This window comes from Ranitomeya imitator, chromosome 4 (genome assembly GCF_032444005.1).
Source record: "Ranitomeya imitator isolate aRanImi1 chromosome 4, aRanImi1.pri, whole genome shotgun sequence".
Taxonomy (NCBI): domain Eukaryota; kingdom Metazoa; phylum Chordata; class Amphibia; order Anura; family Dendrobatidae; genus Ranitomeya; species Ranitomeya imitator.
The window spans coordinates 287143855-287159624 of record NC_091285.1 but is presented as its reverse complement, the minus strand read 5'-3'; the positions used below and the strand labels follow the sequence as shown (position 1 = coordinate 287159624).

Here is a 15770-nt window from a genome sequence, read left to right as displayed (position 1 = left end):
CATGAGAGCTAGTGTTTGCTTCTCAATGTCCATGCTGCACTCTCAAAATTGTTTAAAAGGAATCAGTCAGCAGGCTTTTGCTAGGTAATTTGAGGACAGCTTGATGGGGGTTAAAACAATGACCTCACGGATATGTCACATGACCGGCTGTGTGGTGGTGATTACTTAGGCTGAAGGATTAATAACCTGGTGATTATCATTGCTGTGACTATCAGGCATATGGGTAATCGTAATCGTTCAACTCCACCCCTCCTGTGATAAGCAGCTCACTATCTATAGACAATGTACATTGAAAGGCTGGTAGGGGCGGGGTTAGGTTTCTCAGCTCTGCTTCATTGCTAAATCTTAAAAGCTCTGATGGCATCAGGACAACTGCATCCAGTAATCTGATACAGTCATGGCCAAAAGTATTGACACCCCTGCAATTCTGTCAGATAATTCTGTCAGATTTTCGTCCTGAAAATGATTGCAAACACAAATTATTTAGTATTATTATCTTCATTTAATTTGTCTTAAATGAAAAAAAAACACAAAAAGAATTGTCCTAAAGCCAAATTGGATATAATTCCACACCAAACATAAAAAAGGGGGTGGGCAAAGCACTGTTCGAAAAATCATGTGATGCTTCTCTAATTTGTATAATTAACAGCACCTGTAACTTACCTGTGGCACCTAACAGGTGTTGGCAATAACTAAATCACACTTGCAGCCAGTTGACATGGATTAAAGTGGACTCAACCTATGTCCTGTGTCCTTGTGTGTACCACATTGAGCATGGAGAAAAGAAAGAAGACCAAAGAACTGTCTGTGGACTTGAGAAACCAAATTGTGAGGAAGCATGAGCAATCTCAAGGCTACAAGTCCATCTCGAAAGACCCGAATGTTCCTGTGTCATCAAGAAGTTTAAAGCCCATGGCACTGTGGCTAACCTCCCTAGATGTGGACGGAAAAGAAAAATTTACAAGAGATTTCAACGCAAGATTGTGCGGATGTTGGATAAAGAACCTCGACTAACATCCAAACAAGTTCAAGCTGCCCTGCAGTCCGAGGGTACAACAGTGTCAACCCATACTATCCGTCAGCATCTGAATGAAAAGGGACTGTATGGTAGGAGACCCAGGAAGACCCCACTTTTTACTCCGAGACATAAAAAAAGCCAGGCTGGAGTTTGCTAAAACTTACCTGAAAAAGCCTAAAATGTTTTTGAAGAATGTTCTCTGGTCAGATGAGACAAAAGTAGAGCTTTTTGGGCAAAGGCATCAACATAGAGTTTACAGGTGAAAAAAGAGGCATTCAAAGAAAAGAACACGGTCCCTACGGTCAAACATGGCGGAGGTTCCCTGATGTTTTGGGGTTGCTTTGCTGCCTCTGGCACTGGACTGCTTGACCGTGTGCATGGCATTATGAAGTCTGAAGACTACCAACAAATTTTGCAGCATAATGTAGGGCCCAGTGTGAGAAAGCTGGGTCTCTCTCAGAGGTCATGGGTCTTCCAGCAGGACAATGACCCAAAACACACTTCAAAAAGCACTAGAAAATGGCTTGAGAGAAAGCACTGGAGACTTCTAAGGTGGCCAGCAATGAGTCCAGACCCGAATCCCATAGAACACCTGTGGAGAGATCTAAAAATGGCAGTTTGGAGAAGGCACCCTTCAAATATCAGGTACCTGGAGCAGTTTGCCAAAGAAGAATGGTCTAAAATTCCAAAGAGCATTGTAAGAAACTCATTGATGGTTACCGGAAGTGGTTGGTCGCAGTTATTTTGGCTAAAGGTTGTGCAACCAAGTATTAGGCTGAGGGTGCCAATACTTTTGTCTGGCTCATTTTTGGAGTTTTGTGTGAAATGATCAATGTTTTGATTTTTGCTTCATTCTCTTTTGTGTTTTTTCATTTAAGACAAATTAAATGAAGATAATACCAAATAATTTGTGTTTGCAATCATTTTTAGGAAGAAAATGAGTATTATCTGACAGAATTGCAGGGGTGTCAATACTTTTGGCCATGACTGTACATCTTTGGATTCAGATTCTCTTAGCCTACATCTGGCTGCTTTCAGATGAAGTAGCAAAAACCTGCTGACAGATTCCCTTTAATGCTGAGTGCTACAAGGATATCCCAGTAAGAAGATAACTAGATAGAATACATCTTAATGAAGCATATATCCAGATTTTGTCTGAAGCGGATAGCAACAAAAGAAAATTACATGTGGACATATACTGTATATACTCGAGTATAAGCCGAGATTTTCAGCCCACTTCTTTGGGCTGAAAGTAACCCTCTCGGCTTATACTCGAGTCATACCCAGGGGTCGGCAGTGGAGGGGGAGCGGAGCTGTGTAATACGCTCACCTGCTACTGGCGGAGTCCCTGCACGTCTTTTCTCCAGAGCCTTCAGCTTCTTCCTGTAGTGAGCGGTCAAATGTTACCACTCATTACAGTTATGAATATGGACACCTATAGGGGTAGAGCCGCATATTCATTACTGTAATGAGCGGTACCATGTGACCGCTCACTACAGGAAGAAGCTGCCGGCGACGGGGAACAGACGTGCAGTGACCGCAGAACTCCGTGCGCGATATTCACCTGCTCCCCGTGGTGTCTTCTGCGTCCTCTGCAGTGACGCTCAGGTCAGAGGGCGCGATGACGCGATTAGTGCGCGCCGCTCTCTGCCTGATCATCAGTGCAGAGGATGGGAAGACAGCGGCGGTCGGCGGTGGAACGGGGAGCAGGTGAATATAGCAAGTGCCGGGGGCCTGAGAGGTGAGTATGTGATTTTTTTTATTTTTTAATCGCAGCAACAGCATATGGGGCAAATGTCTGTATGGAGCATCTTATGGGGCCATGTGCAGCATTATATGGGGCAATTATCTGTATGGAGCAGCTTATGGGGTCATGTGCAGCATTTTATGGGGCAATTATCTGTATGGAGCATCTTATGGGGCCATGTGCAGCATTATACGGGACAAATATCTGTATGGGGCCATGTGCAGCATTATATGGGGCAAATATCTGTATGGAGCATCTTATGGGGCCATGTGCAGCATTATATGGGGCAAATATCTGTATGGGGCCATGTGCAGCATTATATGGGGCAAATATCTGTATGGGGCCATGTGCAGCATTATATGGGGCAAATATCTCTATGGAGCATCTTAAGGGGCCATAATCCACATTTGTGGAGCATTATACGAGGCAAATGTGTCTATGGAGCATCTTATGGGGTCATAATCAGCATTTGTGCAGCATTGTATGGGGCAAATGTCTGTATGAAGCATCTTATGGGGCCCATCATAAACTGTATGGCGCATTATATGGGGTGTATTTTGTATGGAGCATCTTATGGGGCCCATCATGAACTGTATGGCGCATTATATGGGGTGTATTTTGTATGGAGCATCTTATGGGGCCCATCATGAACTGTATGGCGCATTATATGGGGTGTATTTTGTATGGAGCATCTTATGGGGCCCATCATGAACTGTTTGGAGCATTATATGGGGCTCCTGATTCAATATTGATATTCAAAAACACTTAACCTACTGATGTCTCAATTAATTTTACTTTTATTGGTATCTATTTTTATTTTTGACATTTACCGGTAGCTGCTGCAAGTTTTGCCAGTTTTTTTGAGACAAAATTAGGGGGGGTCGGCTTATACTCGAGTATATACGGCATTTAATATTAGATTTTTATCCCTGCTGAGGGTGACTGCTCAATAGAAAATGTGAACACGTTCATAAAAATCAAAATGGCCTTCATTTACCATTTAAAAAAAAAACCCCTGAAAAACTTGTGTAAACTTATCTGTAAGTCAGCATAACTGTGAGTACTTAAGTATCGGTATAACATTACTGACACTACAGGAGAGGTATTTAGCTTGTATCATGGGACCAGGATAAACCTGGATGTATCACTCATAATCTCTTATCAGCCTGCAAAGCAGTAATGTTATGGTTTTGTTCTAAAAGTCACAACCCCTCAATACTAAGACTCTGGATCGGCTGCTATTGTCTACTGATGTGGCTGCAGGATCAGAGTCCTACAAGCCTCCTCCATCCTGCCAGGATACCCAGCACCACTTCAGATTAGTAGACCCAGAGCAGCATCTAGCATGTTACGACTCAACAATGGCCTTGTTAATGGGGTTACTGCCATTCAAAAGATTACCAAATTTCACCATCCACAGAGATCAGACAGTAGTCAGCATATGAAACACTAATAAAGAGGCAAGATTTTCTGAAAAGTTCACAATTCTAAAATGCTATTTTCTTCAACAAATCAGGGTACAGCTGTTACAATCGGCTTCCAAGAAGTTCCTGCTGGTGCCAAAGATATTTATATAAAGGGGAGGAAGAAAATGCAATTTCATCATTAGTAGTCTGTAGGTACTATACTTATTGTATACAACTGCATTACACTCCAATAATGGAAAAAATAAATATTTCTAGGTTCCATTGCACCAAACCGTATGTTTATAATATAATCCTGATCGAAGAATCTCCTCTATACATTGCAGCAAAATACAAAAACAAAAATAAACTCACTTTGCTCTGTTCACAGTTTAGAAACGTGCAATTAGTGGTATCCAAGAAAATGTACAATTGTGCAAGTTAATCATGTGGAGTATGAAGAGGCCAAGCTGCAGCAGCGCAAATCCGAAGTGGAAACAGGTTTAGTGTGGAGAATTAGGATATGTTCAGAGACTGAGGTCATATCTAGTGATGAGCGAGTGTGCTCGTTACTCGGGAGTTCTGAGCATGCTCAGGTGTTCTCTGAGTATCTTGGGCGTGCTTGTAGATTAGGTTTGTGTCCCCGTAGCTGCACGATTTGCAGCTGTTAGACAACCAGAACATATGCAGGGTTTCTTAGGGAAGCCACACTGTATTCAGGCTGTCTAGCAGCTGCAAATCATGCAGCTGCGGGGACACAAACAATGTACGAGCACACGCAAGATACTCGGAGAACACTCGGTTTTCCATACAACTCACTCATATGCAGCGCCACTGGTACCAGCAATTAGGCGACATGTCTTCTCCTCTCATCTACCCTGTCCATTTATTTCACTTGGCATCACCTTGGAGAAAACAAATGACAGAAATGCAGCTTCACAACGTTATGTTTAACTTGCTGCTCATAACTCATCTGAGCATTACTCTAGGATTGCAAAATAGAAGTGAATTGTATACATTTCTCTACAGTGATTAAGATCTGCGGCTGAAGTATCTTTCATAGCTGAAACATGCGGAGTATGTCTACTAATAATGCAAATCGCGAGTACAGAAAAGAGAAGAGCCGAATACAAAGTCCTAATAGTTCATACCTGCCGCACTACAGGATTAGCATTGCCAATGTGGCATATGCAAGATAGAGCCTGGTGCTTCCGGAATTGTCGTATAAACATTGTTCTGAATCGCATTTTCTACATTTTCTTGAGCAGTAGTCTTCTTAAACTTTTTAAGTATATTTGGGTTTGTAGTAGTGGCCATCTCAAGGTGTGTATATACATGCAAATAACAAAAGACTCACCGTCGCTTCCAAACAGAAGACCGGTGTGTACAGGTGCAAACTAAGAGTAGCAATCCCCATATATAACTAACAAATATAGTAGCACTCTGTAGAACGAAAACATGACATATATGAAATTTGAATTGCATTACTGCTCTAGAAAATAGGACAAATTTAGAATACTTGGCGCATAAATAGGCCAATTCATGTATATCCAGGAGCTGCGATAAGGAGATTCTCGATGCTGGGAACCCTAGCCTAGGAGAGGATTGACATTAGATAGGTTCCCAGCAATGAGAATCGCCTTATCGCAGCTCCTAGGTACACATGATTTGGCCAATTTATGCACCAAGTCTTGTCAATTTTTCCTTTTTTTCTAGAGCAGAAATGGAACTCAAATTTCATATATGTCATGCTTTTGTGCTATAGCGCTACAGAGTGCTACTTTATTTGTTAGTGTATATACATGCGGCAGATTTGTTGCAGACATTTCTATGATGGAAAAAAACAGTTAAATTCATGTAAATAGGGTTATCGTGGGGTCAAATGCCATTCAGATGAATGAATTGGCCACAAATTTCTGCAAATCTCCCATGTGTAAGTATACTTATAATTGTTCTGTAGACAACAGACGGGTATCACTGTAAAGCATGTGGCCAAGTAAACATATGTGTGTGACATATCACTAAGGTTTATGCCAATTTAGTACAAACAATACATTTTTTTTCCCCGTGCTTTCAAGGTGTTCTGAGTTAAAGTCTCTGCATAAAAAGGGTCATTTGTATGCAGTGAACTTTCTGGTGATCAATTATCTTATAGAAATAAATGGACTAACTATTTTTATGGCAAATCTGTAACAAAAGCCTATTCTCTTCCGTGGCACCTCAATTTCTCTTCATGCAATTAAATGGAATGATATACAGTGGGGCAAAAAAGTATTTAGTCAGTCAGCAATAGTGCAAGTTCCACCACTTAAAAAGATGAGAGGCGTCTGTAATTTACATCATAGGTAGCCCTCAACTATGGGAGACAAACTGAGAAAAAAAAATCCAGAAAATCACATTGTCTGTTTTTTTAACAATTTATTTGCATATTATGGTGGAAAATAAGTATTTGGTCAGAAACAAACAATCAAGATTTCTGGCTCTCACAGACCTGTAACTTCTTCTTTAAGAGTCTCCTCTTTCCTCCACTCATTACCTGTAGTAATGGCACCTGTTTAAACTTGTTATCAGTATAAAAAGACACCTGTGCACACCCTCAAATAGTCTGACTCCAAACTCCACTATGGTGAAGACCAAAGAGCTGTCAAAGGACACCAGAAACAAAATTGTAGCCCTGCACCAGGCTGGGAAGACTGAATGTGCAATAGCCAACCAGCTTGGAGTGAAGAAATCAACAGTGGGAGCAATAATTAGAAAATGGAAGACATACAAGACCACTGATAATCTCCCTCGATCTGGGGCTCCACGCAAAATCCCTCCCCGTGGGGTAAGAATGATCACAAGAACGGTGAGCAAAAATCCCAGAACCACGCGGGGGGACCTAGTGAATGAACTGCAGAGAGCTGGGACCAATGTAACAAGGCCTACCATAAGTAACACACTACGCCACCATGGACTCAGATCCTGCAGTGCCAGACGTGTCCCACTGCTTAAGCCAGTACATGTCCGGGCCCATCTGAAGTTTGCTAGAGAGCATTTGGATGATCCAGAGGAGTTTTGGGAGAATGTCCTATGGTCTGATGAAACCAAACTGGAACTGTTTGGTAGAAACACAACTTGTCGTGTTTGGAGGAAAAAGAATACTGAGTTGCATCCATCAAACACCATACCTACTGTAAAGCATGGTGGTGGAAACATCATGCTTTGGGGCTGTTTCTCTGCAAAGGGGCCAGGACGACTGATCCGGGTACATGAAAGAATGAATGGGGCCATGTATTGTGAGATTTTGAGTGCAAACCTCCTTCCATCAGCAAGGGCATTGAAGATGAAACGTGGCTGGGTCTTTCAACATGACAATGATCCAAAGCACACCGCCAGGGCAACGAAGGAGTGGCTTCGTAAGAAGCATTTCAAGGTCCTGGAGTGGCCTAGCCAGTCTCCAGATCTCAACCCTATAAAAAAACCTTTGGAGGGAGTTGAAAGTCCGTGTTGCCAAGCGAAAAGCCAAAAACATCACTGCTCTAGAGGAGATCTACATGGAGGAATGGGCCAACATACCAACAATAGTGTGTGGCAACCTTGTGAAGACTTACAGAAAACGTTTGACTTCTGCCATTGCCAACAAAGGATATATTACAAAGTATTGAGATGAAATTTTGTTTCTGACCAAATACTTATTTTCCACCATAATATGCAAATAAAATGTTAAAAAAACAGACAATGTGATTTTCTGGATTTTTTTTTCTCAGTTTGTCTCCCATAGTTGAGGTCTACATATGATGTAAATTACAGACGCCTCTCATCTTTTAAAGTGGTGGAACTTGCACTATTGCTGACTGACTAAATACTTTTTTGCCCCACTGTATATTTAAAAAAAAAAAAAAAAAAAAAACATTCTGTTATGATCCTCATGACCATTACTGACAAAAAGACATCATTTGATTTCCTCCATATAGTGTATAGTTTTTGGGTATTCTTTCCGTAGCCAACAGGTAATAAAGACAACATAAATCAGGCAATACATTTAAGAGAACACTCATATGTACAACAAAAATCCATTAGGTTTGCTCTCTCAAGTCTGATCACACTGCATGAGGAGATCCAAATGATAAATCATGAAGAAAGAACAGCTTTGGTAGGCCATGTGCATCCAGACCAAAACTTTAACAATCCAGACATGGGGGAGACGAGACTATTCCCAATACCAGGCTTAAAAGGAATCAAGATATGCACGTTTAAGGCAAAATATGAAAGTGCCTATGCCAAAATTGTTTACAAAAATCAAGCAAGTAACTGAAATACTGTGGAAACTGGTGGAAAAAAAAAAGTCCACAGATTAAATAACGGGGCACACAGATTGGAGTGTTCATCTTGGCAGGACGACCCGTTCAAGGGCACATACTATGTGATCCCAGTTTTTGTAAAGAATTGCAAATAGTGTTACTGCAAAAAAAGTGCAGAATACGTGGAAACGACTCTTCATCATCGGAGCAGTGAACTTTGCAATAGTTGACACACAAACCAGAACAACAGTGATTAAGGCTAAAAGGATGTTTATGCATTTGCCCAGGAGCACTTTGGCATTCACAGATTCGGACTGTACAGCTAGCTGTTCCTGCTGGTGAAGCTCCAATTTGGAGACCCGAGTCTGGCAGGATTCCAACGCTTCCTATGAAAAACACAGGAAATAAAACTTAAGTTAGTGCATTTTGTGGTCTGTCCTGACATGAGCATTGTATAAACGTGAGCCCTAGTAGATAAACTGAGCATATAAAAGGTTCATGAATGAGGCTGGTTTCACACTTGTGTTTTTTTCAAGTCAGGCAAAATCAGGTTTTTCAGCCAAATCCTGATCTTTTCAAGATCCAGTTTTTCGTCCATTCAGTTTAATGTTGTCAGGAAGCAACCTGAATTAACTGGATTCTACCTGACACCATTAAAGTTAATGGGCAAAAACTGGATCCTGATTTTGCCTGATTTGAAAAAAGAAAATGCAAGTGTGAAACAAGCGTAAGCCAGCAGGTAGCAGTAGCAGATCTTGCCTAAAAAGTGTTTGGCTAGAGGAGGGTGTATAAAAAGGAGTTTTTGGAGACTTTGATGAGGATGCCAAGAGTCTGATATGGAGGAAAGTTCCTCATCAGTTTCAGTCAGCTGATTGAAGACCTACTCCAGTGTCTACGGTGTCCTCTTCAGTTTTTACCTGGCACAGCACCATACATGATGTATCACCTGCAACTTGTTCTGCAGCTTGATCCCTTCCAAGAGAATAAGTCCAAACTGCAGAACCACTACATGATGTTCAGAACTGGGCCAGTAAGGGTACTTTCGCACTAGAGTTTTTTGTAAATCCGTCACAATGCGTCGTTTTGCAGAAAAAACGCATCCTGCAAAAGTGCTTGCAGGATGCGTTTTTTCCCCATAGACTTCTATTGGCGACGCATTTGCGACGGATTTGCACACTTCGCATCCGTGCTTTGGCGGACCGTCGGGAAAAAAAACCCCTACATGTAACGTTTTTTTCTCCCGACGGACCGCTTTTTCCGACCGCGCATGCGCGGCCGGAACTCTGCCCCCACCTCCCCGCACCTTACAATGGGGCAGCGGATGCGCCGGAAAAATGCATCCGCTGCACCCATTGTGCAAAGCGTTAAACGCTAGCGTCGGAATCTCTCCCCGACGCATTGCGACGGGGAGATTCCGACGCTAGTGTGAAAGAAGCCTAAGCAAGCGCTTGAAGGAGCCTTAACTCTTAGGTATTCGGGGCTGGAATGACCACAACTTGGTATCACTGACCTATCCTGAGCCCACCACATCACAAAACAGATTTGGGAAACCCCACTATGTGGTATACACAGCCGTAGAAGTGTTTTTTTCAAATATCCTTGTTGCTATACTAATATCCAAATGCTGATTGTATTTAAGTAGAGGATCAACTTGGGAAGAAATGCTCTGCAAAGACCAAGCTTTTAAGAAAGTATAACATGACATTAATAAAAATGTATAGCTAGAATCTTTTCACTTCAGTGCACTCTACATGGAAACACAAAAGCCTTCTGCCCTCCAGGCATTGCCCAGGCATGTGGCACAGTAGTCTTCTGAAAGAGTACTCCTGTCACCATCTTCCCAAAAGATTTGTAGCGGTGTTCAAATTGCTGACAGCAGCAAGGATAGCAAGGCTCCGTAGCCATCTCAATTATTGAGCACGTTTCTATAATGTGAGGTCAAAGTGCTTATGCTTTAGAGCCCAAAAAGCATATCGGAAGAAAGTACAGCTATTTAAGGACACTTTATTCCCCTGATACTCCAGGAAATATTCAGCATTTCTTTACCCTGAAGACAGAACATATCCTACAGAATTGCTATAGAAAAAATAGATGTGCTATACAGTACGTGGAAGAAGCAAAACTGTTTAAAGGCAACCTACAGAAATAAATTATGTGCTGGCTTTACAGGGGAGTTAGATCATTTGGCTGTATACTGCATATTATTTATATACTGTATAGACAATTTCCTATAAGGAAACTGCAGGTTTGGCTTTTCTTACTACTAGCACTTAGCTGTTATCTCAGAGAAACTCCATGCTGCACTGAATCGGTGCATGGAGTCCGCCATATTAAAAGGGAACTTGACAGCTGGTACATACCACATGCATCAGATCTTGGCTATAAAAGTTCAGTCATATGGGTTTAACTCTGATTTTCTCTGAAACGCTGTCATATTTCAGTTTACTGGTGACCAATCCATACAGGAGACTAGTCAGACCGGTGGGTCACAGGCGATTAATGAACGTGTGCAACAGAACTTGCTAAGGCCAATACCCAATTTGAGATGTAATTTGTTGGGCTACTGTTTTAATTACTGCATTTTGATAGTTGGCACTAATTTGTACTACAGCAATGCCGTGCTATGTACATTTTTTTTGCTTTCCCATGAAGAGGACCTGGGGTACCTCACAAGAGCTTTACATGCTAATAGACAATAGCAGACAGGGTGTGTTCCATTTGTACTAAATGTCCAACTGGGGGTCTGTATGTAGGGGAGACAGGGCAGAAACTGAGAACAAGGATGAACTCAAATTGCCATACAATAAGAGAAAAAAGAATGGATCTACCTGTGGCAATACATTTTTGTCTCCCCAATCATAACATTATGGACATGAAATTACTTGTATTAAAAGGTAACTTCAAATCTCAGAGAGACAGAAGAGTATTGGAATATAAGCTGATGATGACCTTTGGCACTCTCAGTGCAGGAATGAATGTGTCGCATGGATTTATGTCCTTTTACATCAACTAAGGAATTTACCCTCAGATCTTGTGGGGTCATCATAACAGAACCAGACCCCAATCAGAGGACAATAAAACATTCCTTATTTATGAACTGTCCCATTATTTATGAAAATAACTGTTTATCACTCACATAATGGTAGTTCTGCTTCACGTCACCTGTCTTATCTATGGCAATTTTCTGTGCTGTGTTGAGCATAAATATGTGATTCTTCAGAATTTCTTTTAGTCTGTGCCTGATGAAGAGACCCGAGTAGTCTGGAAAGCTTGCAATTTGTTACCATCTTTTCAGTTAGCCATTAAAAGGTATCAACCACTGAGGACTCTCAATTCTACATATTTTTCTATCCACTGGCTAACATGGTACCAAGATATATATCTTTCCTTTTTCATTTGTCTGAAACTAAAGGTACCTTCACACTGACCAACTTAACAACGATATCGCTAGCGATCCGTGACGTTGCAGCGTCCTGGATAGCGATATCGTTGTGTTTGACACGCAGCAGCGATCTGGATCCTGCTGTGACATCGTTGGTCGGAGCAGAAAGGCCAGAACTTTATTTCGTCGCTGGATCTCCCGCAGACATCGCTGAATCAGCGTGTGTGACGCCGATTCAGCGATGTCTTCACTGGTAACCAGGGTAAATATCGGGTTACTAAGCGCAGGGCCGCGCTTAGCAACCCGATGTTTACCCTCGTTACCAGTGTAAATGTAAAAAACAACAAACACTACATACTTACATTCCGGTGTCTGTCGCGTCCCCCGGCGTTCTGCTTCCCTGCACTGTGAGCGCCGGCCGTAAAGCACAGCGGTGACGTCACCGCTCTGCTTTACGGCTGGCGCTCACACAGTGCAGGGAAGCAGAGCGCCAGGGTACAGACACCGGAATGTAAGTATGTAGTGTTTGTTTTTTTTACATTTACACTGGTAACCAGGGTAAACATCGGGTTACTAAGCGCGGCCCTGTGCTTAGTAACCCGATGTTTACCCTGGTTACCCGGGGACTTCGGCATCGTTGGTCGCTGGAGAGCTGTCTGTGTGACAGCTCTCCAGCGACCACACAGCGATGCTGCAGCGATCGGCATCGTTGTCTAGATCGCTGCAGCGTCGCTAAATGTGACGGTACCTTTAGCAGCACTAGAACAATAGTACTGTGAATCAAATCAATGATCCATGAAATTCATTAGTGTCACACACCAGGAGCTATGCTATCAGACTTGTACATTTACCTATGTACAATGGTTGCTTACAAGATCTGGATAACAGTCTTTAACCAAGGCCTGTAACAAAGGAATATTAGGCTAGATCCAAATTAATACAGCGGTCTGACGTGCACTAAGTCAGGATTTCTGTTGGAATCACAAAAACCAGTGCTATGAAGGGAATAAAGACAGAGCCATTCACTTAACTAAAGCAGAGGACATCACTGTTGACAAGGTCTGGCCTCCAACAGTCGCAACAGAAGCCAGACAGCCTCCAGTGACTCCATCAACTGCTTTCAAATGAATGGCTCTGTCTGGAGTCCCATCAGAATACTGTTTTCTGGGTATTCTGACATGATCCACAAAGTGGTGTATAACTGACAACCTAGCCTTACAATGGCTGTAATCTATTTCTAGTGCACTAACTTGTGTGCCAGCAGAGGGCAGCAGCAGAATGGAAACTGTGCCAGCACTAAATCACCAATATGATGCAATGCTTATTTAATTTGTTGTAAATATTTGCAAGAATAATTCTATTTTACTTGGCAAGAGGACAATTTTTAATCCGAGTAGAAAAAAATGGATTTATTCTACTAATCAGATGATGTAAGCTTTGATCTGTACCTGAATATCCCTGGACCTTTCATAAGCCTGGTAGGCCACCTTTTCCTCAATGCTAGCCAGGTCCTGCTTTAAGTTCGTGGTCTCATGCTGATGAAGGTCAGTAAGATCATTCAGTTGGTCTTCAAGTCTTTCAAATCTAAAATGTGAGCAACACTTGAGATTAGCAAAAAATAAAATAAAATCAAGCATAATATAGAACAGGTTGCTGAAGTAAGCCATTCACAGGATGTAACGGAAAAAAGTCATTTTCACAGAAGATTGGAGCCATCAAAATAGAAGATTTCTATATGTCCTGTATTGATATTACAAAGCAATATAGATGTGTACAAAAGTACATAGCAAGGGGTAAGTTACACAATAAACACGGTCCACATTTACTAATATTTTATGACACTTTTTTAGTTGCCAAATTTGACTTGTGCAAATTTGTAAGGTGACAAGAAAAATGGACGGGATTTGGAAAAGATGCAATTTAGGCCAGAATTGCATGTAGAATTGAGTAGATGGACATGAAGCAAATTTTGGCCCAAACCTATACTTGTTGATTTAATTTACGTAGCCAATTTATTAAGGGCGCGTAAATTGCAGTTTGGTGGTTAAAAGAACCATAAGCAAACATGCAGGTTTCTCTTTACTTTAAAGGGAATCTGTCACATTCACCATGCCCTCCAACCAAGCAGCATTCACTTATTTATGAGTAAATTCCCTACCTAACTATCCCTGTATAAGGTTTTTCAGTATAAATGAGGCTTACAAAAAAAAAAAAAAAAAGCATATTGTCCCCGTTTGCTATGCGTTAGTTGCCCCAGACTAGTCAGCCTTCTTTCCACGAGTCATCGCAGCTCATGCAAATTTAGAACATGCGCGCCGCTCATTCTGGCTGCATCACTGCCTCTGAAGCGGGGTGTATGCTTCCCAGCTACAGAGGCGCGTACTGCGCATGACCAGACTTTAGGGTGCCTACGATCCAGAACTAGCAGCTCTTTGGACGCAACGTATGTTCGCAGCATCGAAAGCGCTGCCGTCTTTTGAACGCAGGTAAACCGCATGTAAACCGTGCGGATGCACCATATTCAATACATTCTACAGATGTAATTGCTCTTACGAAGACGCTAGTTTGACACTGGTTTGATGCTGCATTAGTACGGCAGATGCAGAAAAGAAGCCCCAAGCCATGACATTGCCACCACGTTTCACTGTAGTTGTTTGCTACCTTACATCATTAATGTTTGCCAATTGGGTGGTATACATGATGCTTGCCATCACTACCAGACTGAACTTGGATTCATCCAACCACAACACCTAAGACCAATCTGATTCTTTCCATTATTGGGCAAACTCAAGTCGGACCTTCCGGTTCTTTGCAGAGATGAAAGGCTTCTTGACTGGAACTCGTGCATTCAACCCTACTGCTCTCCGCCATTGCACCACAGTTTGGCGACTCACTTTGACCACATATTCTTCATTCATTTTCTGCGAAATTTGAACACCACTTTTATGGACATCAGATGCTGACTTTTTCTTAATGTGATCAACTTTGGAGAAAGCTTCCCGTGGTCGTCCACTTCTAGGTTTGTCAGCTGTTACATAACCTTTTTCTTTATTTATTATACATAACACTTGACTAAGGTTAGTTGAATTCCTTAACTACCTCTTTTTGGCTTTTGCCTGACTCCACTCTCAGAATAATAAGCTTCCTGACATCTGGTGATAAATTTGATTGTCTTTGCCATGTTTGAACCTAAAAACACAAACAAAAAAATTTCGACTCCCAATAACTACCTCAAAAATTTGGCCCAACAAATGTTGAATACTAACACAAAGGGATAAAACAATGTCAAACAATTTTTATCCTTTTAGCTGAAAACCATTTGCTTCCGGTTTACTAAACTCACTAGGAAAATGGAATCACAGCAACCAGACAAAAGCAATCACATTTTTTTTTTTTTAAATGCAAAACTTTTGGTTGCTACTGTATGTCCAATTTGCTGCAGAGGTCAGGTGACTGGAGCAAGGCGTCATAGGGTGTGCTCCCAAATGTTTCGACATGTTGCCAAGGGGTTAAAATTAATTTGTATGACAATACAAGCGTTTTTGTTTTTTAACATTTGTTTTTTTCTTACAATCACATAACTTGTAGTATAAAAATGTGACAGTAATAGGTTTAAGGTTTTTTATTTTTATTTAACACAAACGGAGGTCATCTCGTTGCATGTTTGTCACATACATACTTCTCAACACGTGACGTGGAGTGCGCCTTCACAGGTTAATTTATCTCTCCTCACTCAATCCAGGTCTCAACTTCTGTTTTTAAGCTATGCAGTGGGCACAAATCACACCCCGACACATTCAGCACACCCTGGTTTCTCAAATCACTGCCACTAGTCAAACACACAGGGTGACAAGTCCCCAAAATGTTACTGCCAGACAATTTGTCATCATATACAGGTTCTCATATCCAATATATAGGATGAGCTAAACACATACTA

The 15770-nt window shown here is 41.6% G+C and overlaps 1 protein-coding gene across 1 annotated transcript in view; it reads right to left on the bottom strand.

Annotated features, from left to right (window-relative positions):
• Positions 1-8105: 8105 nt before the first annotated feature.
• The window catches only part of TMCC3 (transmembrane and coiled-coil domain family 3), a 150198-nt gene continuing 142533 nt past the window's right edge, over positions 8106-15770 (bottom strand). The window contains exons 3-4 of the mRNA XM_069764730.1: positions 13282-13417; positions 8106-8837 (exon numbers count right to left, since the gene is read on the bottom strand). Coding sequence (XP_069620831.1) covers positions 8535-8837; positions 13282-13417 — 439 coding nt within the window. The 3' untranslated portion in view covers positions 8106-8534. The remainder of the gene's footprint in view (positions 8838-13281; positions 13418-15770) is intronic.